Consider the following 24,116-nt stretch of genomic DNA (forward strand, 5'->3'; position numbering starts at 1 on the left):
TCCAGAATACCAGTAGCAATACCATGGAAGATTTGCATGTACTATTAAATATTTGATATATTTTGGTATTATTGATCTGTGTGGAATTTAACAATTGTGTGGTGTGTCGTGAGCTTTCTGAAAATCAAACACCCTTTTTTGTAGTAACAACAACAACAACAACAACTTGTATTTATATAGCACCTTTAACGTAGTAAAACGTCCCAAGGCGCTGCACAAGAGTATTTTAAGACAAAAAAATTGACACTAATCCACATAAGGATAAATTAGGGCAGGTGACCAAAAGCTTAGTCAAAGAGGTTGGTTTTAAGGAGCATCTTAAAAAAGGAAAGAGAGGTAGCGAGGCGGAGAGTTTTAGGCAGGGGATTCCAGCGCTTAGGGCCTAGGCAACAGAAGGCACGGCCACCAAAGGTTGAGCGATTATAATCAGGGATACTCGAGGGCAGAATTAGAGGAGCGCAGATATCTCGGGGGTTGTGGGGCTGTAGGAGATTACAGAGATAGGAAGGGGCGAGGCCATGGAGGGATTTGAAAATAAGGATAAGGATTTTGAAATTGAGGCGCTGCTTAACCGGGGGCCAATGTAGGTCAGCGAGCACAGGGGTGATGGGCGAACGGGACTTGGTGCGAGTTAGGACGCGGGCAGCCGAGTTTTGGATGACCTCAAGTTTACGTAGGGTAGAATGTGGGAGGCCAGCCAGGAGTGTGTTGGAATAGTCAAGTCTAGAGGTAACAAAGGCATGGATGAGGGTTTCGGCAGCGGATGAGCTGAGGCAAGGAATATATTATGGAGGTGGAAGTAGGCAGTCTTTGTTATGCTATGGTCAGAAGCTCATTTCAGGGTCAGATATGACACCAAGGTTGCGAACAGTGTGGCTCAGCATCAGACAGATGTTAGGGAGAGGGATGGGGTCAGTGGCTAGGGAATGGAGTTTGTGGCGGGGACCGAAAACAATGGCTTCGGTCTTCCCAATATTTAATTGGAGAAAATTTTTGCTCATCCGGAACTGGATGTCGGACAAGCAGTCTGACAATTTAGAGACCGTGGAGGGGTCGAGAGAAGTGGTAGTGATGTAGAGCTGGGTGTCATCAGTGTACATGTGGAAACTGACGCTGTGTTTTCGGATGATGTCGCCAAGGGACAGCATGTAGATGTGAAATAGGAGGGGGCCAAGGATAGATCCTCGGGGGACACCAGAGGGAACGATGCGGGAGCGGGAAGAGAAGCCGTTGCAGGTGATTCTCTGGTTACGATTAGATAGATAAGAATGTAACCAGGCGAGTGCAGTCCCACCCAGCTGGGCGACGGTGGAGAGGAGTTGGAGAAGGTCAACCGTGTCAAAGGCTGCAGACAAGTCAAGAAGGACGAGGAGGGTTAGTTTAGCTTTGTCACAGCCACAAAGGATGTCATTTGTGACTTTGAGAGCCGTTTCGGTATTGTTGCAAGGGCAGAAACCTGATTGTAGGAATTCAAACATGGAATTGCGGGAAAGATGGGCACGGATTTGGGAGGCGAAAACATATCAAATTGCCATTTGTTTATTTTTTGCCCTATGCCCCCCTGCCAATCTAAAATAGCAGTCAGACAGCATCAGCCAATTCAGTTGTGTTATTCGCCATTATGACGCAGAGCATCTTGAGTTAACTTGTCGTCCCCATCCCCCCAACCATCCCCACTCTACCGAGGAAGTTTAACTATCCACACATTCTGGGTCTCGTACATTTGTTTCATTTCTCTCATCCTGCCTCCTTTTGTCTTGCACTGTCACTTCTGTCCGTTGGTCATCTCCTGTTATCCACCTCATTAAGAGGGGGAAAATAGAGTATGAGAGTAACCTTGCAGAGAACATAAAAACTGACTGTAAAAGCTTCTATAGATATGTGAAGAGAAAAAGATTGGTGAAGTCAAGCATAAGTCCCTTGCAGTCAGTATCAGGGGAATTTATAATGGGGAACAAAGAAATGGCAGACCAATTAAATTCCATACTTTGGTTCTGTCTTCACAAAGGAGGACACAAATAACCTTCCAGAGATGTTGGGGAACATAGGGTCTAATGAGAGGGAGGAACTGAATTAAATCAGTATTTGTAGGGAAATGGTGTTAGGGAAATTGATGGGATTGAAGGCTGATAAATCCCCAGGGCCTGATAATCTACATCCTAGGGTACTTGAGGAAGTGGCCCTAGAAATAGTAGATGCATTGCTGGTCATCATCCTAACTTCTATAGACTCTGGAACAGTTCCCATGGATTGGAGGGTAGCTAATGTTACCCCACTATTCAAAAAAGGTGGTAGAGAGAAAACGGGGAATTATAGGCTGGTAAGCCTGACATCGGTAGTGGGGAAAATGCTAGAGTCCATTATAAAAGATGTAATAGCAGAGCACTTGGAAAACAGTGACGGGATCGGACAGAGTCAACATGGATTTACAAAAGGTAAATCGTGCTTGACTAATCTACTGGAAGTTTTTGAGAATGTAACTGGTAAAATAGATAAAGGAGAACCAGTGGATGTGGTATATTTGGACTTTCAGAAGGCTTTCGATAAGGTCCCGCATAAGAGATTAGCGTGTAAAGTTAAGGCACATGGGATTGGGGGCAAGGTACTGACTTGGATAGAGAACTGGTTGGCAGACAGGAAGCAAAGAGTTGGAAAAATCGGGTCTTTTTCCGAGTGGCGGGCAGTGACTAGTGGGGTACCGCAGGGATCGGTCCTAGGACCCCAGTTATTCACAATATATATTAATGATCTAGACAAGGGAACTAGATGTAATATCTCCAAGTTTGCAGACGACACAAAGCTGGGTGGGCGTGTGTGCTGTGAGGAGGATGCCGAGAAACTCCAGTATGATTTGGACAGGTTGGGTGATTGGGCAGATGCATGGCAGATGCAGTATAATGTGGATAAATGCGAGGTTATCCACTTTGGTGGCAAAAACAGGAAGGCAGATTATTATCTGAATGGCAATAGATTGGGAGAATGGGAAGTGCAACGAGACCTGGGTGTCCTTGTGCACCAGTCGCTGAAGGTAAGCATGCAGGTGCCACAGGCGGTTAAGAAGGCAAATGGCATGTTGGCCTTCGTAGCGAAAGGGTTCGAGTACAGGAACAAGGATGTCTTACTGCAGTTGTACAGGGCCTTGGTGAGACCACACCTTGAGTATTGTGTGCAGTTTTGGTCGCCTTATCTGAGGAAGAACGTTCTTGCCATGGAGGGAGTGCAGCGAAGATTCACCAGACTGATACCTGGGATGGCAGGAATGACGTATGAGGAGAGATTGGGTCGATTGGGCTTATAATTGCTGGAGTTTAGAAGAATGAGAGGGGATCTCATTGAAACTTATAAAATTCTAACAGGACTAGACAGACTAGACGCAGGAAGGATGTTCCCAATGGCGGGGGAGTCCAGAACCAGGGGGTCACAGTCTAAGGATAAGGGGTAAGCCATTTAGGACTGAGATGAGGAGGAATTTCTTCACCCAGAGAGTGGTGAACCTGTGGAATTCTCTACCACAGAAGGCAGTTGAGGCCAATTCATTAAATATATTCAAGAATGAGTTAGATATATTAAGGCTAAAGGGATCAAGGGATATGGGGAGAAGGCAGGGACAGGGTACTGAGTTTGGATGATCAGCCATGATCTCATTGAATGGCGGAGCGGGTTCGAGGGGCCGAATGGCCTACTCCTGCTCCTATCTTCTATGTTTCTATGTAATCTCTTTACAGCTCATTCTTTTGTTATTTCCCCACCCCCTTCCCCTCGCTCTGATCCTTATAAGCTGTTCACCTGTAATATCTTTTAATTCTGATTAAGGGTTTTGCCGGAAACTTGTCACTTCTCTCCACGTTTGTGCCTGTCTTGCTGAGTGTTTCCAGCGTTTTCTGTTTTTGTTTCAGATTTCCAGCATCTGCAGTATTTTACTTTTTCTTCTCCTGAGGAAGTTTCTTGTCTCTGCTGAGATGCAGAATTCAGAAGTGGATTGGGCGCTACAGTGGGTTTAGGGTGCTGTCCTTTCAACCTTGACACGTGCTTTTGAGTCCAGCTCCGACTGATGGGACCAAAGTCTCTTTTATCTGCTGGCTATAACGGCCCCAATTGAAATAATTTGCGCGGTTTCAATCCGGTTCCCAATCAGTTTAGGTTGCTAACTCTGGACGTATTACTATAGAGTTCATCACATGAGCTCCCGCCTCCAACCACCCCACCCAGTCAAACAGCCTTTTTTTTGCCAATATGTACAATACTTTTACACCTAACAAATGAAAATGAAGAGAAGACTTTTTTTGCCGCTGTGATTTTCTACAGGGTTGCTCGCAGCAGTGCCCAGGAGATTCGTAAGAACATTAATCTTTCATTCCTGGAGGGTTGGTAACTCTATTTGGGTCCAAAGCAAAAACTGTTGACTAATCAGCACAAATTGATATTCAGTTGAAAATCTCACTCAGTGAGGCCACAGGGGAATAGAGAAATATACACTGGTGCAATGACCGAGGTTAAGGCAGAATCGAAGCATCAAGGCACTCCTGGTATAGTACCAGGCAGATGGTGAGTACCATAGTGTTCCACTTCTCACCTTTATTGGCATAATCAAAAAGAAAAAGAAAGAACTGTTCATGTTGTGGGGATAAAGCCGAAAATAAAAGCACTAGATTAAAGCCATGACAAACTAACATCAGAATGAAAGTCCATATTATAACATGGCTCTGTTTTTAAATTGCAGCCCCTTGGAGCAAGTGACTACCTGGAAATGGCTGAATATTTTGACACAGTATTTATCCGGAATATACCAACGCTGACTTTGGCAAAGAAGACACAAGCCCGACGCTTCATCACACTTATCGATGCCTTTTACGATCACAAGGTTGGATTTAATTAGATCACACTGGAAACTCCTTCGGTGAAACATCATAATTAACTAGATCTTTGCTCCTAAAGCCATGTTCAAGATTTAGTTTTGAAGTTACGTTTATTAAAGTTATTATTTTTAACATTTCATAGAATCACAGAATAGTGCGGCACAGAAGGAGGCCATCTCCCTGCAACTTTTTCTCCTTCAAGTATTTATCCAATTCCCTTTTGAAAGCCACGATTGACTCTGCTTCCACCGCCCATCAGGCAGTGCATTCCAAATCCTAACCACTCGTTGCTAAAAAAACATTTTCCTCATGTCGCCTCTGGGTCTTTTGCCAATCACCTTAAATCTGCGCCCTCTGTTTATTGACCCTTCAGCCATTGGAAACAGTTTCTCTTTATTTACTTCATCTAGACACTTCATGATTTTAAACACCTCTTTCAAATCTCCTCTTAGCCTTCTCTGCTCTAAAGAGAACAACCCCAGCTTCTCCAGTCTATCCACGTAACTGTAATCCCTCATCACGTCCTTCCTAAAGTCTGGTGCCCAGAATTGGACACAAAGGTGGGGTCGAACTAGTGTTTTATAAAGGTTTAGCATCACTTCCTGGCTTTTGTACTCTATGCCTCTATTTATAAAGCCCAGGATCCCATATGCTTTATTAACTGCTTTGTTAACCTGTCCTGCCACCTTCTAAGATTTGTGCACAAACACCCCCAGGTCTCTCTCTTGTTTTAATTTATTTTCTCTTTTATGTTTCCCCTAATTCTATATATTATTCCTGAACTTTCTCCAAATTTTCTCTTAATGTCATTTTTAACTGATCACTGGGAAATATGGGCAGGGTGGGGGCAGTTATTCAGATACACAAATGCCTGTAGCATAGGAAATTAAATCAGTGCATCAGAAGCACAAATTCAGCTTACAGGGTCTGATCTAATAGCCAGGGACCTTGCTACAACTTGAGCATGATTAGGAGCTAAATATTCCTGTCTATACGATCTTTAGTAAGAACAGCGGAATTTGGGAAAGGAGGGGGAGTAGCAATATTGATACAAGACACAATTACTGCAATAGAAAGAAGTTATTTCAGTGAGGGTGATCGGGTAGTGGAAACAGCATGGGTAGAGTTAAGGAACAGCAAAGGATGCAAGACTCTGGTAGGAGTTGTACTTCACCAGACTCTCTATTTTTCATGTAAGAATCAAGATAGCAAGTGTTGACCGTTTGTTTAACAATGGGGGGTGATCACTGTGTAGCCCGACGAGGCCCCTTGGGTCGGAGCAATCATAATATGATAGAATTCTTCATTTAAGATGGAGAATGAAGTAGTTGACTCATAGACTAGGGTCCTGAATTTAAATAAAGGAAACTACGATGGTCTGAGGCGCGTGTTGGGTAGGATTGATTGGGGAATGTCACTCAAAGGGTTGACGGTGGATAGGCAATGGCAAACATTCAAAGACCGCATGGATGAACTACAGAATTTGTTCATCCCAGTTTGGCATAAAAATAAAACAAAAAAGGTGACTCAACCGTGGCTAACAAGGGAAATTAGGGATAGCATAAGATCCAAGGAGAGGACATATAAATTGGCCAGAAAAAGCAGTAAACCTGAGGATTGGGAGCAGTTTAGGATTCAACAAAGGAGGACAAAGGGATTAATTAAGAAGGGGAAAATAGAATATGAGAGTAAGCTTTCAGGGAACATAAAAACTGACTAAAAGCTTTTATAGATATGTGAAGAGAAAAAGATTGGTGAAGTCAAGCGTAGGTCCCTTGCAGTCAGAATCAGGGGAATTTATAATGGGGAACAAAGAAATGGCAGACCAACTAAATACATATTTTGGTTCTGTCTTCACAAAGGAGGACACAAATAACCTCCCAGAGATGTCGGGGAACATAGGGTCTGATGAAAGGGAGGAACTGAAAGAAATCAGTATTTGTAGGGAAATGGTGTTAGGGAAATTGATGGGATTGAAGGCCGATAAATCCCCAGGGCCTGATAATCTACATCCTCGGGTACTTAAGGAAGTGGCCCTAGAAATAGTAGATGCATTGCTGGTCATCTTCCAACATTCGATGGAATCTGGAACAGTACCCATGGATTGGAGGGTAGCTAATATTACCCCGCTATTCAAAAAAGGTGGTAGAGAGAAAACGGGGAATTACAGACCGGTAAGCCTGACATCGGTAGTGGGGAAATTGCTAGAGTCCATTATAAAAGATGTAATAGCAGAGCACTTGGAAAACAGTGACAGGATCGGACAAAGTCAACATGGATTTACAAAAGGTAAATCATGCTTGACTAATCTACTGGAATTTTTTGAGGATGTAACTGGTAGAATAGATAAGGGAGAACCAGTGGATGTGGTGTATTTGGACTTTCAGAAGGCTTTCGATAAGGTCCCGCATAAGAGATTAGCGTGTAAAGTTAAGGCACATGGGATTGGGGGCAAGGTATTGACTTGGATAGAGAACTAGTTGGCAGACAGAAAGCAAAGAGTTGGAATAAGGATGTCTTGCTGCAGTTGTACAGGGCCTTGGTGAAACCACATCTTGAGTATTGTCTGCCATTTTGGTTGCCTTATCTGAGGAAGGATGTTCTTGCCATGGAAGGAGTTCAGCAAAGATTCACCAGGCTGATACCTGGGATGGCAGGAATGACGTATGAGGAGAGATTGGGTCGATTGGGCTTATACTCGCTGGAGTTTAGAAGAATGAGAGGGGATCTCATTGAAACTTATAAAATTCTGACAGGGCTGGACAGACTAGATGCAGGAAGGATGCTTCCGATGGTCAGGGAGTCCAGAACCAGGGGTTACAATCTAAGGATAAGGGGTAAGCTATTTAGGACAGAAATGAGGAGGAATTTCTTCACCCAGAGAGTGGTGAACCTGTGGAATTCTCTACCACAGAAGGCAGTAGAGGCCAATTCATTAAATATATTCAAGAAGGAGTTGGATTTATTTCTTAAGGCTAAAGGGATCAAGTGGTATGGGGAGAAAGCAGGGACAGGGTACTGAATTTGGATGATCGGCCATGATCGCATTGAATAGCGGAGCAGGCTCGAGGGGCCGAATGGCCTACTCCTGCTCCTATCTTCTATGTTTCTATGACCTTGACTTCACGCATCATCCATAGTTTCGAGCAGGGTTCATTGGGTAGCTGTTTTTCCCCTCTTCCATGTATAAATTATATGCCCCACTGTTGCCCTGGTTGAGTGCCTCTAACTCAGCACAGAGCAAGATTAGCAGGATTTAATGTGGAACCTTCCTGGCCTGTGTATTTGCACACTGAGCCTTTTTGACTGTGATTATGCTATTTTAATGCACTAAATTACAGTAAGTTGAAATGAATAACACCGGAAATTCGGGTCAGGGGCTTCCCGCGGGTGCAAGCCCCCGACCTGCACTTACCTTGCGCGCCGGCAGTTGAGCTGTAGGGTCCCGTGGAATTCCGATCCGGCGCGCAGTGCTTGCGTGTCCCAAGGGCGCAGTTAGTTCGATGTGTCCCCTGGGATCACGTGGGCCATGGGCAGCCAATCGGAGGAGGGAAAAGCCCATTCATAAGTCTTGACAGGAAGAGCTATCGAGACTTATAAATACTGTGGCCCCAAAATAGCAGTAAACCTTCAAATACATTTTTAAAAAACATCACATTTTTTAAATAAACTATAAATTACATTAAATAACTATTTTAAACAATAATTTAAATTTTTGAAAAAAATAATTTTATATTCTAACGGGGCTAAAAATAAACTTACCTTGCTTTAAAGTATTTAAAAATAATAAACCTGTGGAAAAAATGTTTTAATTTTAATTAATTGACCACTTACCTTGTAAAAAGCAGGCCTTACGCCTGCTTTTTAAATTTCTAAATTCTAAAGACTTACCCTCATGGAAAAACCTGTATTAAAAAAAAAACGTAAGTTCAAAACGCACGCGCAGACTCCCCTGCGTACGCGTTCGACCTCTGAACCCCTTCGTTCAGAGGAATGGAAGTGCCGGTTTCCCGCGCATGCACGAAACCAGCACTTCCATCGGGCCTACGGGTGAGTACCCAGCGTGTACTCACCCGTGGAGACCCGAATTTCTGGGCCAATATAAAACAATGTAAATGTTGCAAAATCTTTCATTACAATTAAATGAACTATATGGCCGCACACAGGCCCCAGGCTTGACCTCTGGCAGTGCGTCTGCTCAGCATCTCTGGGCTAGGGAGAGGAATTTCCAGCCCTTGTTCCTGCTTCTAATCACAACCCAACTGATGCCTCTGAAGAGTATGTGTGTGTGTGGGAGCTGAGTGAGGACAGGATTCGGTCTGGTCGCTTACAATCCTAACACTCGGAAATGCAAAGAGCTAACTCCAACGGTAAAATGTGAACAGGACAGCTCGCTAACAGCCTGTGTGTACAGCTAGAAGTGTATGCAAGGATGTGCTACACCTTCCAAGTGTCATCTTTTATCATTCAAGCATTGTTCTTACACTTTGACTTTAATTCAAACCCCTTGAGTCATAAAGTCATTACAGCACAGAAGGAGGCCATTCGGCTCATCGAGTCCATGCCGGCTCTATGTAGAGCAATCCAGTCAGTTCCATTCCCCCATTCTATCCCCGTAGCCCTGCAAGTTTATTTCCCTCAAGTGCCTATTCAATTTCCTTTTGAAATCATTGATCATCTCCACTTCCACCACCCTCGTCGGCAGCGAGTTCCAGGTCATAGAATCATAGAAAGTTACAGCACAGAAGGAGGCCATTTCAGCCCATCGTGTCCGCGCAGGCCAACAAAGAGCTATCCAGCCTAATCCCACTTCCCAGCTCTTGGTCCGTAGCCCTGCAGGTTACAGCATCCCAAGTGCACATCCAAGTACTTTTTAAATGTGGTTAGGGTTTCTGCCTCTACCACCCTTTCAGGCAGTGAGTTCCAGACCCCCACAGCCCTCTGGGTGAAGAAATTTCTCCTCAAATCCCCTCTAAACCTTCCACCAATTACTTTAAATCTGTGCCCCCTGGTTTTTGACCCCTCTGCTAAGGGAAATCGGTCCTTTCTATCCACTTTATCTAGGCCCCTCAATTTTATACACCTCAATAAGGTCTCCCCTCAGCCTCCTCTGTTCCAAGGAAAACAGACCCAGCCTATCCAGTCCTTCCTCATAGCTAAGATTCTCTACTCTACTTGGCCTGCTACCTTCAGGGATCTGTGGACATGCACTCCAAGGTCCCTTTGTTCCTCTACACTACTCAGTGTCCTACCATTTAATGTGTATTCCCTTTCCTTGTTAGCCCTCCCCAAATGCATTACCTCACACTTCTCCGGATTGAATTCCATTTGCTACTGTTCTGCCCACCTGACCAATTTATTGATATCTTCCTGCAGTTTACAGCTTCCTTCTTCAGTATCAACCACACAGCCAATTTTAGTATCATCTGCAAACTTCTTAATCATACCCCCTATATTCAAGTCTAGATCATTGATATATACCACAAAAAGCAAGGGACCCAGTACTGAGCCCTGCGGAATCCCACTGAAAACAGCCTTCCAATCATAAAAGCACCCATCAACCATTACCCTCTTCTTCCTGTCTCTGAGCCAGTTTTGAATCCAACTTGACACTTTGCCCTGGATCCCATGGGCTTTTAACTTCGTGACCAGTCTGCCATGTGGAACCTTATCAAAAGCCTTGCTAATTACCACTCATTGCGTAAAAAAATTCTTCCTCACATACACCCCTGTATCTCTTGGCCAAAACCTTAAATCTGTGTCCCCTATTCCTTATACCATCAGCTAATGGGAACAGCCTTTCTTTGTCTACCTTATCCAAACCCCTCATAATCTTGTACACCTCTATCAAATCTCCCCTCAACCTCCTTTGCTCCAAGGAGAACAACCCCAGCTTCTCCAACCTAACTTTGTAGCTAAAATCCCTCATCCCTGGAACCACTCTGGTAAATCTCCTCTGCACCCTCTCAAGGACCTTCACATCATTCCTAAAGTGTGGTGACCAGAACTGGATGCAATACTCTACTTGTGGCCGAACCAGAGCTTTGTAAAGGTTCAGCATAACTTCCCTGCTTTTGTACTCAATGGGCAGGATTTTCGTTGTGCCGTGGAGTTGGGATTGGAGGGGTGGGGGGGTTAAAATCCCGAAATCAGGGATCCCGACCCCTTCCCGCACCCAAACCTGCCTCCATGCCAGTTTCAAAGGAGGCGGGTACCCGCCCCGCACTGGGACCCGCCTCCCTGAGGCGGGAAGGGATTAGTGCCAATTAACTGCCTGTTAACAGGTAGTTAACGGGCAGTTTTTAGCCTAATCCCTATTTTTGATGTTGAAGTGTGGGATTCCCGACGGCTCCAAACCACGTCAATTTAGAGGAGGCGGGCCGTCGGGTTGAAGGACTTGGAGGGGTCGAGATGTCGGTGTTCAGGTGAGTGATGTGTGCATGAGTGCAAAGGTAAGTGTGTTTGGTGTGTCAAAAGTGATTAAATAAGTTTTACATACCTTTTCTTACCTTTTCAGCCTTCCTTCCTTTAGGTTCCGGGAGTCCCTCATCTCACTGACACAGAAAGCAGAATGGCTGCGGACTGTCAAAAGTGATAGCCTTCAGCTTACTGTGCAGGAGAGATTTCTAACGGAGTCTGTGGAGAAGGACTCAGGTTAGAAGTAAGACTGTCAGTGTTTGACAGCTTCAAACAGCTGTGAAACACTGATATTTCATCTGTCAAAAGTTCTTGACAGATGAAATTTCAGTCTGTGACATCACCTGTTGCCTGGGCGGGCTCAACAAGGTCAATCAAGTTAAAATTGCGTGGATTGGCCGCATCTCGATGGAGGCGGGACTACAACCCCGAACGTTGTAGTCCCGCCTCCAACCCGACTCCTGAGTTAAATTCCTGCCCAATACCTCTATTTATGAAGCCCAAGATCCCATATGCTTTGCTAACTACTCTCTCAATATGTCCTGCCATCTTCAAAGATCTATGCACATGAACCCCCCAGGTCCCTCTGTCCCTGCACACTCTTTAGAACTGTGCCATTAAGTCTATATTGCCTCTCCCTATCCCTTCTGCCAAAATGCATCACCTCACACTTTGTATTAAATTCCATCTGCCACTTGTCTGCCCATTCTACTAGCCTATCTATGTCCTGTTGCAGTCTATTGGTATCCTCCTCACTGTTTGCCACATCTCCAAGTTTGGTATCATCGGCAAATTTTGAAATTTTACTCTGTATTCCAATATCCAAGTCAAAAAGCAGTGGTCTTGGCACTGACCCTTGGGGAACACCACTGTCTACCATTCTCCAGTCTGAAAAACAACCATTTACCACGACTTGCTGTTTTCTGTTCTTAAGCCAATTTTTTATCCAAGCTGAGACTGACCCTCCTATTCCATGAGCCTCAATTTTGTTAACCAGCCTTTTATGTAGTACTTTGTCAAACGCCTTCTTAAAATCCACATAGACAACATCCACTGCATTCCCTTCATCAAACTTCTGTTACTTCATCAAAAAATTCAATTAGATTAATCAAACATGATCTGCCTTTTACAAATCCATGTTGGCTCTCCTTAATTAACTTGAACCTCCCCAGGTGCCTGTTAATTTTTTCCCTGATTATTGTTTCTAAAACCTTACCCACCACTGATGTTAAACTGACCGGTCTGTAGTTATTAGGATTGTCCTTACACCCTTTCTTAAACAAGGGTGTCAAATTTGCCACTTTCCAATCCTCTGGCACCTCCCCCATATCTAGGGAAGATTGGAAGATTATGGCAAGCCCTTCTGCTATCTCCACCCCCACTTCCCTTAGCAGCCTGGGATGCAAGCCATCCGGACCAGGCGACTTATCTACTCGAAGCATATCCAGCCTTTCCAGTACATCCTGCCGATCAATTTTCACCCCATCCATTACCTCTACCATCTCCGCTTCTACCGATATTTTGTCAGCATCCTCTTCCTTAGTAAACAGCAATACAAAGTACTCATCAAGTAATCTAGCCTTGCCCTGCGCCTCTAAGCATATATCACCTTCTTTGTCCCTAATAGACCCCATCCCGCCTCTTACTCCCCGCTTACTGTTTACATGCCGGTAGAAGATTTTTGGGTTCCCTTTTATGTTAACTTCCATTCTATTCTCATATTCTCTCTTTGCCAGTCTTATTTTCCTCTTCACTTCCCCTCTCAACTTATTGTATTTGGCCTGGTTCTCACTTGAAGAATTCACCTGACCTGTATCATACACCCAATTTTTTGGCTTCATCATATTCTCTATCTTCCTCGTCATCCAAGGAACTCTGGCTTTGGTTCCCCTCCCTTTCCCTCTTGTTGGAATGTACCTACCCTGTACATGAAACATCTCCTCCTTAAAGATCACCCATTGTTCCGTTACAGTTTTTCCTGTCAACCTTTGGTTCCATTTTACCCTGGCTAGATCCCCGCTCATCCCATTGAAGTTAGCCCTCTTCCAATTTAGAAGTTCTACTTTCGATTGTTCCTTGCTCTTCTCCATTACTAATCCATTACTAATCTAAACCTTTGATACGATGATGACTCATGCCCAAGTGTTCTCCTACAGACAATTGGTCCACTTGGCCCACTTCATTCCCCAGCACCAGATCCAGCACTGCCTCCTTCCTAGTTGGGCTGAGAACATACTGGTCAAGGAAGTTCTCCTGAACACATTTCAGAAATTTCTCCCCCTCCTTTCCCTTTACTCTAACATTATCCCAATCAATATTTGGGTAATTAAAGTCCCCCAATATCACCACAATGGCCCGTAATTTCCGATCGGAGGCTTCCTGCGTGCGGATGCCCTTACCTGAGTGCTCCAGAGGTCCGGCCATTTCCGATCCTGGGCCTCTCCACGATGAAATGCGCAGGGCCCACGTATCCCGGGGCGCATGCGGTTCGCAAGCGTCCCTGGGATCACATGGGCCAGGCGAGCCAATGGGAGAAGGGAATTCCCCCTTCATACTTTTGACATATAGACCTGTCAAAAGTATGAATGGGGATCATTGAAAAAAAATCAAAACATAAAATAATTTTTTTTTAAATCACATTTTTAAAATGAGTTAAAATTACATTAAATTAAATACTTTAAACAAAAATTTAATTTTTTGAAAAAAATAATTAAAGTTTTTTTACGGGGCTAAGAATAAACTTACCTTTTTTTAGAAGTATTTTTAAATTATAAATGAGTGGAAAAAATTTTTTTTTTTTTACTTTTTAAAAATCTTATGTTGGTAAAAGCAGGCCTTCTGCAGAGGCCCTTCTCCAAGGCAGGCGTCCGATGCCTGAAACTGGCATTTCCGATGTCCCTATGGCATTGGAAAATACGGGCCTCTTGCACATCTCTGTAACTTCCCTGTAGGTTTGCTCCTCTATTTCTCTCTCTCACTATTTAAGGCCGATAGAATACCCCCAATAGCGTGATCATACCCTTTTTGCTTCTCGACTCTAGCCAAATGGATTCTGTCCTTGCCCCTTCAAGGACATCCTCTCTTTCCAACACTACAATGTCTTCCCTAATCAGTACTGCCACCCCACCTCCATTTTTTCCTTCCTTATCTTTTCTGAACACCTCGTATCCGTGAATATTAAGCACCCAGTCTTCACCATTTTTAAGCCACGTTTCCGTTATTGCCACTACATCATATTCCCACACGGCTAATTGTGCTTGTAGCTCACCAACCTTATTCACCACACTTTGTGCGTTTACATACATGCATTCCAGACCTGTCTTTGTATTCCTCGTAATCCTTCTTAATCTGCTCCTATCGAATATGGTACTATTTCCTTCTCTCGTACTATCCAACACTCTCCCTCCTTTATGCACCTTATTCCTCTTTTCTACTTCTATATGCTGGTGCCCACCCCCCTGCCAATTTAGCTTAAATCCTTCCCCAACCACACGAGTAAACCTCCCCACGAGAACATTGGTCCCAGTCCTGTTGAGGTGCAACCCGTCCCTTTTGAATAAGTGCCTCCTGCCCCAGAACTGGTCCCAGTGCCCCAAGAATCTGAAGCCCTCCCTCCTGCACCATGCCTCAAGCCACACATTGATCCTCCCTATCTTCCTATTTATACTCTCGCTGGTGCGTGGCACTGGGAGTAATCCAGAGATTACTACCTTTGAGGTCCTACTTTTTAACTTCTTCCCTAGCTCCTGAAAGTCTGACTGTAGGACCTCAATACCTGCCCCCTCTGTCGTTGGTATCTATGTGTACCACAACTTCTGGTTCACTCCCTTCCCCCTGCAGAATATTCTGCACCCTCTCCGTGATGTCCTTTACCCTGACACCAGGAAGGCAACATACCATGCGGGACTCATGGTGACGGTTACAGAAATGCCTGTCCCCGTAACTATGGAATCTCCTATAATGACTGCATTTCTATGCTTTGCTGTTCCCCTCTGTGCAGCCCCTTGCCCATTGGTGCCATGGTCTGGACTGCACTCCTTCAAGGTGTCGTCACTCCCAGCAGTCTCCAATGCTGTGTACTGGTTTGAGAGTGACACACACCCCAAAGACTCCTGCACTTTCTGCCTCTTCCTACTCTTCCGGATGGCCACCCATTTACTATCCTGAACACACTCTGCCTGTGGGGTGGCCACCTCCTGGAACGTACAGTCCAGGAAACTCTCAGCCTCCCTGATGCTCCGCAGTGACTCCAGCTGCCCCTCAAGCTCGGAAACCCTGAGCTCGAGCTCAAGCAGCTGGAAGCACTTCCTGTACACATGGTCCCCCCAAGACACATGAAGTGTCCTGAAGTTCCCACATGGCACTGCAATTGCAAGCAACAGGTATCAACTGCCCATTCATGATCTAAATGTCTATTCCCTGTTTCAGAAGCTAATTAATATCTTGTTTAAACTATTAATTATAATTAATGTCTCTAGACCTCAGCTCTCGGGTATCGCTGTCTCACGCTCCCTCTCTCGGACAGGTCCTTGTTTTTTAAAATACCAGTTCAGCACCACTTCCCTCAATGCACTGAATTCCCTCACCCACCAAATTCCGAGTTTAGTACTCTGTAGAAACAGTATTCCGTCGAACTGGACTCCATGCTACTTGAGTGCGGTCCGGCCTTCTAACACAATTTCAGGTGACTATTGTATAATGTAACTGATCGCAAAAGTTCAAACTGTAGTAACCTGTTCCGCCTGAAAAAGCATTACTCCGTCATTACCCCCATGGTCAAATAGCCTGCTGACATTGACAGTCCTGCTTCACACACACAGAATGGCTACCGAGGGTCGCAGGTGCACTTGGAACTTTCTTCCAATATGAGTGAGTCACTACTTTTGGGAGCCAACAAATAAGAGAACAAAATAAATTACGTACATATATAGAATTACATAGGATATACGGCACAGAAACAGGCCATTCCTCCTGTCTTTCCTCATCTAAATCTATCAGCATAACCCTCTATTCCCTTCTCCCTCATATGCTTATCTAACCGCCCCTTAAATGCATCTAAACTATTTGCTTCAACCACTACCTGTGGTAGCGAGTTCCACTCTCTGGGTAAAGAGGTTTCTTCCGAATACCCTGTTTGATTTCTTGGTGACTATCTTATATTGATGGCCTCTAGTTTTGCTCTACCCCACAAGTGGAAACATGCTCTATCCACTCTAGCAAAACCTTTCATAATTTTAAAAACCTCTATTAGGCCAACCCTCAGCCTTTTTTCAAGAGAAAAGAGACCGAGCCTGTTCATCCTTGGTATTTCTAAATTCAAAAATTTGCAACCAAATTTGTAACTAATGTTTCACTATGAGTTCCTGATGAGAAAAAAACTTACTTATGGAGAACAGGCCATTTACTTGTCATTATCAATCGGGCACTATTCACCATTTTTTTTAATTTTTTTAAATAAAGCCTGTTTTAAAATCTAATGGAAATTTTCCAGTTTTCTTGAGTTGTAAAACATTCTTTTTTTCCCCTTACATTCTTAAAGGTCAGGGTTATTTGCTTAGCTGCGACGTCATTGGAGAATATGTTTGTTCAGGAAGATCACAACAGTCAGGAGGACGATGCCAGACTCTTCATAGATGATCTAGAATTGAATCATGTGAGTACTGTGGTTTTTATTTTTTCCTCTCTAGGCTCTCTCTGCGTCACTGCGAAGGTGAACAGGCACACTGGCCTCCATTGGTATCTATCCTCTTCACACAACACTGGGGAAGACAGGACCACGCCCTGTCACTCAGTACGACACCGTGTTCCTGCTCCAGAGTTTTATAGAGTAGTAAAATCCACTATCCATCCTCGTCCTTCTTGACTTGTCTGCAGCCTTTGACACGGTGACCACTCCATCCTTCTCCAACGCCTCTCCACCATCGTCCAGCTAGGTAGGACTGTACTCGCCTGGTTCCATTCTTATCTATCTAATGGTAGCCAGAGAATCACCTGCAATGGCTTCTCTTCCCGCTCCCGCATCGTTACCTCTGGTGTCCCCCAAGGATCTATCCTTGGCCCCCTCCTGTTTCTCATCTACATGTTGCTCCTTGGCGACATCATCCGAAAACACAGCATCAGCTTCCACATGTACGCTGACGACACCCAGCTCTACCTCACTACCACTTCGCTCAATCCCTCCATGGTCTCTAAATTGTCTGACTGCTTGTCCGACATCCAGTTCTGGATGAGCAGAAATTCTCTCCAATTAAATATTGGAAAGAGCAAAGCCATTGTTTTCAGTCCCCGCCACAAACTCTGTTCCCTATCCACTGACTCCATCCCTCTCCCGAACATTTTGTCATGCCTCCTTTCATCTCTCCCTGATTATAATCGCTCAGCCTTTGGTGGCCGTGCCTTCTGTTGCCTAGGCCCTAAGCTCTGGAATCCCCTGCCTAAACCTCTCCTCCTCAGTACCTCTCTTTCCTCCTTTAAGACACTCCTTAAAACCTACCTCTTTGACCAAGCTTTTTGTCACCTGCCCTAATTTATCCTTATATGGATCGGTGTCAAATTTTTTGTCTTAAAATACTCCTGTGCAGCACCTTGGGACGTTTTACTGTGTTAAAGGCGCTATATAAATACAAGTTGTTGTTGTCTGCGGCTGAACCACATTGTTCAGAATCTTGGTGTCATATTTGACCCTAAAATGAGCTTCTGACCACATATCCGCAGCATAACTAAGACCGCCTATTTCCACCTCCGTAACATCGCCCGTCTCCACCCTTGCCTCAGCTCATCCACTGCTGAAACCCTCATCCATGCCTTTGTTACCTCAAGACTTGACTATTCCAACGCACTCCTGGCTGGCCTCCCACATTCCACCCTATGTAAACTTGAGGTCATCCAAAACTCGGCTGCCCGTGTCCTAACTCGCACCAAGTCCCGTTCACCCATCACCCCCGTGCACACTGACCTACATTGGCTCCCGGTTAAGCAACGCCTCGATTTCAAAATTCTGATCCTTGTTTTCAAATCCCTCCATGGCCTCGCCCCTCCCTATCTCTGTAATCTCCTTCAGCTCCACAGTCCCCCGGGAGATCTGCGCTCCTCTAATTCTGCCCTCTTGAGCATCCCTGATTATAATCGCTCAGCCTTTGGTGGCCGTGCCTTCTGTTGCCTAGGCCCTAAGCTCTGGAATTCCCTGCCTAAACCTGTCCGCCTCACTACCTCTCTTTCCTCTTTTAAGGCGCTCCTTAAAATCTACCTCTTTGACCAAGCTTTTGGTCATCTGCCCTAATTTCTCCTTATGTGGCTTGGTGTCAAATTTTTTTGTCTTTTAATACTCCTGTGATGTGCCTTGGGACGTTTTACGAAGCTAAAGGTGCTATATAAATACAAGTTGTTGTTGTTAATCATAACTGAATTACTCAGTAAATAGAGAATGGTGGCTGTCACGTCACACAATAGATTTTGAATATTGATTCATGTTATTTATTTTAAAAATAGTTTTAAAATTATTTTCAATTACGGTTCAATATCCAACTAAAAATGCACCAGGGTAATTGCCAAATATTACAACTACTTGCTGCCTATCTTATCATTTATTTATGGTATATAAAGGAGTTTCTTTAACCCAGTATGATCTATCTATTGATCATATGCATAAAAAAATGATTTCTGCACTCGCTTTCAGTACATCATAACTTAGCCGACAGAAGTTGTCTGACAAGTTTCTATCACGCACTTAATTGGTGTTGTTTGAACTCAACATATTGGTTAGGGTGGCCTGTAGTCTTCCAGGCACCCGCCTAAAACTGGCGCTGGTCCCATTGCTTATGCAAACAACTGTTCCAGACCCCTTTGTAAAATTTGTTTACGACTGAGTGTAGCATATGCCATGCATGGGGGGGTCAGTGGGTGTCAAGGGAAAGCCCTCCAGTGTCTGGAGTCATACCTGCCACAAAAACAAGATGGTCATGGTTGTCGCAGCCCCAGAAGTTCCTCAGGGAAGCATGCTCGGCCCATCCATCTTCAGCTGCTTCATCAATGACCTTCCCTCCATCATAAGGTAAGGAGTGGGGCTGTTTGTTGACATTGGTAGTGTTCAGCTCCATTCACAATTCCTCCGATGAAGCAGCCCATGTAACCTACATCACGACTGTTGTCTGTCCAATCTCCTAGACGGAACTGTCACTCTTCTGGACTGTTCAGTTGAATTTAGCACTCTCTTCTCACGGAGGCCCTGATGACATTTTGGTGCTCGCGTCAGGCGTCCTGCCTGGTGCCAGTTGTGAAAATGCTATTATGTCCCCCAAGCAAATGTTACAAATGTATCCATGCAGTAAATGTGCGTCCAGAATGAAGAGACATTAAATTGAGGTCCCATGTGCAGGTGAATGTTAAAGATCATAAGACATTATTGAAAGAGGAGTGGAGAGTTCTCCCAACATTGTCTTAATTGCTGCTGTTAATCCATTGGCATTAGCATGTTATCAACTGGTTAAGTTCACTGCTGTGAAATGGGAATCAGTTTTGCAACTGCCTAACTGCATTTTATGTCTAGGTGTACACTATCTCCATGGCATGAAAATTGCTGTCTGTTTGATTTTGACCGCCTTTTATGTTTGTTTTTCCACAGACTAAGGTAGAAGACCTTTCAATTTTTTCTGGAGCAGAAGAAATATTTGCATTTCAGCGCACAATCTCGCGGCTCACGGAAATGCAAACTGAACAGTACTGGAATGAAGGAGACAGGAGAAAGAAGTGACTGTGCTGAGCGAATAGCAAATTTAATTGTTAAATCTATAAAACACATTGCACAACAGATCAAATTTTAGTTTAATATAAGAACTGAGGTGAACATGACAGATCACACTCGTACTTCATTTGTCAGCACTTTGTTCGCAGGACCATTGACGTTCTTCCATACAACATTTTCAAAGATTTGTTGGGCCCAAGCTGATGTGCAGTTGTCTTCAATTTAATAGCCAGTTTCCAATAGTATTGACATTATGGTAACCTATTGGTAACCCAAGCTTGGTATCATCTAACCACTACTTCTTGATGCATAGGATATACGGCACAGAAACAGGCCATTTGGCCCAACCAGTCCATGCCGGCGTTTATGCTCCACTTGAGCCTCCTCCTGTCTTTCCTCATCTAACTCTATCAGCATAACCCTCTATTCCCTTCTCCCTCGTATGCTTGTCTAGCCTCCCCTTAAATGCATCTATACTATTCGCTTCAACCACTCCCTGTGGTAGCGAGTTCCACATTCTCACCACTCTCTGGGTAAAGAAGTTTCTTCTGAATTCCCTATTTGATTTCTTGGTGACTATCTTATATTGACGGCCTCTAGTTTTGCTCTTCCCCACAAGTGGAAACACTTTGTGTCTCCTATATTAAAATCTTTCATAATTTTATAGACCTATATTAGGCCACCCCTCGGCCTTCTCTTTTCAAGAGAAAAGAGACCCAGCCTGTTCATTCTTTCCTGATAGGTATCACCTCGCATTTCTGGTATCATCCTTGTAAATCTTTTTTGCACCCTCTCCAGTGCCTCAGCATTTTTTATAATATGACAACCAGAATTATACATAGTACTCCAAGTGTGGTCTAACCAAGGTTCGATACAAGTTTAGCATAACTTCTCTATTTTTCAATTCTATCCCTCTAGAAATAAACCTGAGTGCTTGGTTAGCATTTTTATGGCTTTATTAACCTGCGTTGCTACTTTTAATGATTTGTGTATTTGTACTCCAAGATCCCTTTGCTCTTCTACCCCATTTAGATTCGTATTTTCCAACTGATATGTGACCTCCTTATTTTTCTTACCAAAATGAAATACCTCACATTTATCTGTGTTGAAGCTCATTTGCCAATTATATGCCTATTCTGCAGTTTTATTAATGTCTTCCTGTAATTTGTTGCAGTCCTCCTCAGTATTGACTATCCTTCCCAATTTGGTGTCATCTGCAAATTTAGAAATTATGTTTTTGATTCCAAAGTCTAAATCGTTAATATAAATTGTGAACAACATTGGTCCCAGCACTGATCCTTGTAGGACCCCACTTTCTACCTTCTGCCACTCTGAATAGCTACCCTTTACCCCCACTCTCTGCTTTCTGTCTTGAAGCCAGCTAGCTAGCCATTCTGCTACTTGTCCCCTGACTTTGCATTCTCTGGCCTTATTCATTAGTCTATTATGTGGTATCTTATTGAAGGCCTTTTGGAAATCTAGATAAATTACATCTATTGCATTACCCTTGTCTACTGTCTCTGTTACCTCTTCAAAGGATTCAATGAGGTTGGCCAAGCAAGATTTTCCCTTTTGAAATCCATTCTGACTATTCATTATTATATTTTTGGTTTCTAGATGTTCTTCTATTTTCTCCTTTAGTTGGGATTCCATTACTTTTCCTACCACCGATGTTAAGCTGACTGGCCTATAGTTCCCTGAACATGTTCTATCCCCCTTCTTAAATATAGATATTGCATTAGCTATTCACCAGTTCTCTGGCGCTGCATCTTTTTCTAATGAATTATTAAATATATGTAGTAATGCCTCTGCTATCTCTCCCCTTGATTCTTTTAAAATGCGTGGATACAATCCGTCCGGACCAGGGGTTTCATCCTCTTTGAGTTTGATTAGTTTATTTAATATTTCTCTTCTTTCTATTTTAAATGCGTTTATCTCATTTCTAATCTCATCTTGTCTTCTGTCCTGCACTTCTTAATCTTGGTGTTGTTTCCACGTTACGAAGATTGACCCTTCACCTTGGCTGCTCCAAAAAAAACAATAAGAAATCACCGAACAAGAAAAAGCCATTCGCTCAGTCAAGCCCACTCCTTCTACAGACTATGTACAGTCTCCCATTGTGGGCTTTACTCCATCAATTTAATGTCCTCAGGGAAAGTTCTACATAAATATTTGTGTATTTAAATTCCATGAATAAAACGTATTTAACACTGATCTTCAAGGAACATTTTTTTTTCCTTTTTGCTGGGGGTCAAGATAAATGAATACCTCAACCCTCATAGGTTACACCTTTGAAAGCCAGTTTGACATTCAAAGAGCTAGAAGTTCGGACATGCCCATTTTTGGGTGCGCAGAGGGGCACAGGAAGCAATCCCTGCGCCCATATGGTGCGGCCCGAGGCGCACCCAATATTGGGCCTTGGGTCTCATTACCATCGAGCCGGTGAGCTATGGACAGTAATAGGCAGCTCGCTGGTGAAGCAGGATTGAAGATTGGTCCTCTGCAACACCAGCAGCGTCCCTCGGGTAAGTGGGGGATGAAGGGGGCTCCCGGGAAGAGAGGCGATCAGGTCGGAAAAGAAGTGGTGGCTGGGAGGAGGTGGGTTTGTGGGGGATGTTGGGAGGTAGCTGCAACAATTTGGGGTGGGGGGGTGCGGCTTGCACCAGTCCATGTTCTTTCAATGTAGGACGGGAGGACAACTGCTCCTCCCAGCTCCACATTTAGATAAGTATATTTAAAAATCTTCCCTTGGTTGTGGCCACAGGGTGTGTGTGACCTGTTAGGCCACATGTAGACCTGCTCTTCTTGAGTGCTACCTCAGAGCAAACCAATCTGGCAGTGGGGGCCATAAACAGACGCTAGGCACCTTTATTTGCACATGCAAAGTGCTTAGTGCCTGTTTCAGGCTTGGGCACTGCACTCCAATTTTTTTGGGCCTTTACCAATATTGCGGGCGACGCACTTTCATTGTTAATAAGCGTGCAGTCCCTGCCTGCCATATTGGAGGCTATATAGCATAAGAACATAAGAAATAGGAGCAGGAGTAGGCCATTTGGCCCCTCGACCCTGCTCCGCCATTCAAATAAGCTCATGGCTGATCATCTACCTCAATTCCACTTTCCTGCACTATCCCCATATCCCTTGATTCCCTTAATATCCAAAAATCTATCGATCTCTGTCTTGAATATACTCAACGATTGAGTCTCCACAGCCCTTTGGGGTAGAGAATTCCAAAGATTCACCACCCTCTGAGTGAAGAAATTTCTCCTCATCTCAGTCCTAAACGGCCGACCCCTTATTCTGAGACTGTGACCCCTGGCTCTCGACTCCCCAGCCAGGGGAAACATCCTCCCTGCATCTACCCTGTCAAGCCCTGTAAGAAGTTTGTATGTTTCAATAAACTCCAGAGAATATAGGCCTAATCTACTCAATCTGTCCTCATAGGACAATTCCTCCATCCCAAGAATCAGTCTGGTGAACCTTTGTTGCACTCCCTCTGTGGCAAGTATATCCTTCCTTAGGTAAAGAGACCAAAACTGTACATAATACTCCCGGTGTGGCCTCACCAGAGCCCTATATAATTGCAGTAAGACGTCTTTACTCTTATACTCAAATCCTCTTGTAATAAAGGCCAACATATCATTTGCTTTCCTAATTGCTTGCTGTACCTGCATGTTAACTTTCAGTGATTTGTGTACAAGGACACCCAGGTCCCTCTGAACACCAACATAGAAACATAGAAAAATAGGAGCAGGAGTAGGCCAGTCAGTCCCTCGAGCCTGCTCCGCCATTCAATATGATCATGGCTGATCCTCTATCTCAATACCATATTCCTGCTCTCTCCCCATACCCTTTGGTGCCTTTTGTGTCTAGAAATCATATCTATCTCCTTCTTAAATATATTCAGTGACTTGGCATTCACAGCCTTCTGTGGTAGAGAATTCCACAGGTTCACCACCCTCTAAGTGAAGACATTTATCCTCATCTCAGTCCTAAATGTCCTACCCCGTATCCTGAGACTGTGACCCCTTGATCTGGAGCCCCCAGCCAGGGGAAACATCCTCCCTGCATCCAGTCTGTCTAGCCCTGTCAGAATTTTATAA

The 24,116-nt window shown here is 44.2% G+C and overlaps 1 protein-coding gene across 2 annotated transcripts in view; it reads left to right on the forward strand.

Annotated features, from left to right (window-relative positions):
* Positions 1–22,227, forward strand: part of afg1lb (AFG1 like ATPase b) — a 182,198-nt gene extending 159,971 nt beyond the window's left edge. For both annotated transcript variants that reach the window (XM_085997773.1, XM_085997775.1), the window contains 3 exons: positions 4,721–4,861; positions 16,813–16,926; positions 19,894–22,227. In XM_085997773.1, the coding sequence (XP_085853899.1) occupies positions 4,721–4,861; positions 16,813–16,926; positions 19,894–20,022 (384 nt within the window). In that variant the 3' untranslated portion in view covers positions 20,023–22,227. The remainder of the gene's footprint in view (positions 1–4,720; positions 4,862–16,812; positions 16,927–19,893) is intronic.
* Positions 22,228–24,116: the final 1,889 nt, after the last annotated feature.

The sequence above is a fragment of the Somniosus microcephalus genome, chromosome 9 (assembly GCF_052327205.1).
Source record: "Somniosus microcephalus isolate GS21.2 chromosome 9, FLI_Smic_1.0, whole genome shotgun sequence".
Classification (NCBI taxonomy): Eukaryota; Metazoa; Chordata; class Chondrichthyes; order Squaliformes; family Somniosidae; genus Somniosus; species Somniosus microcephalus.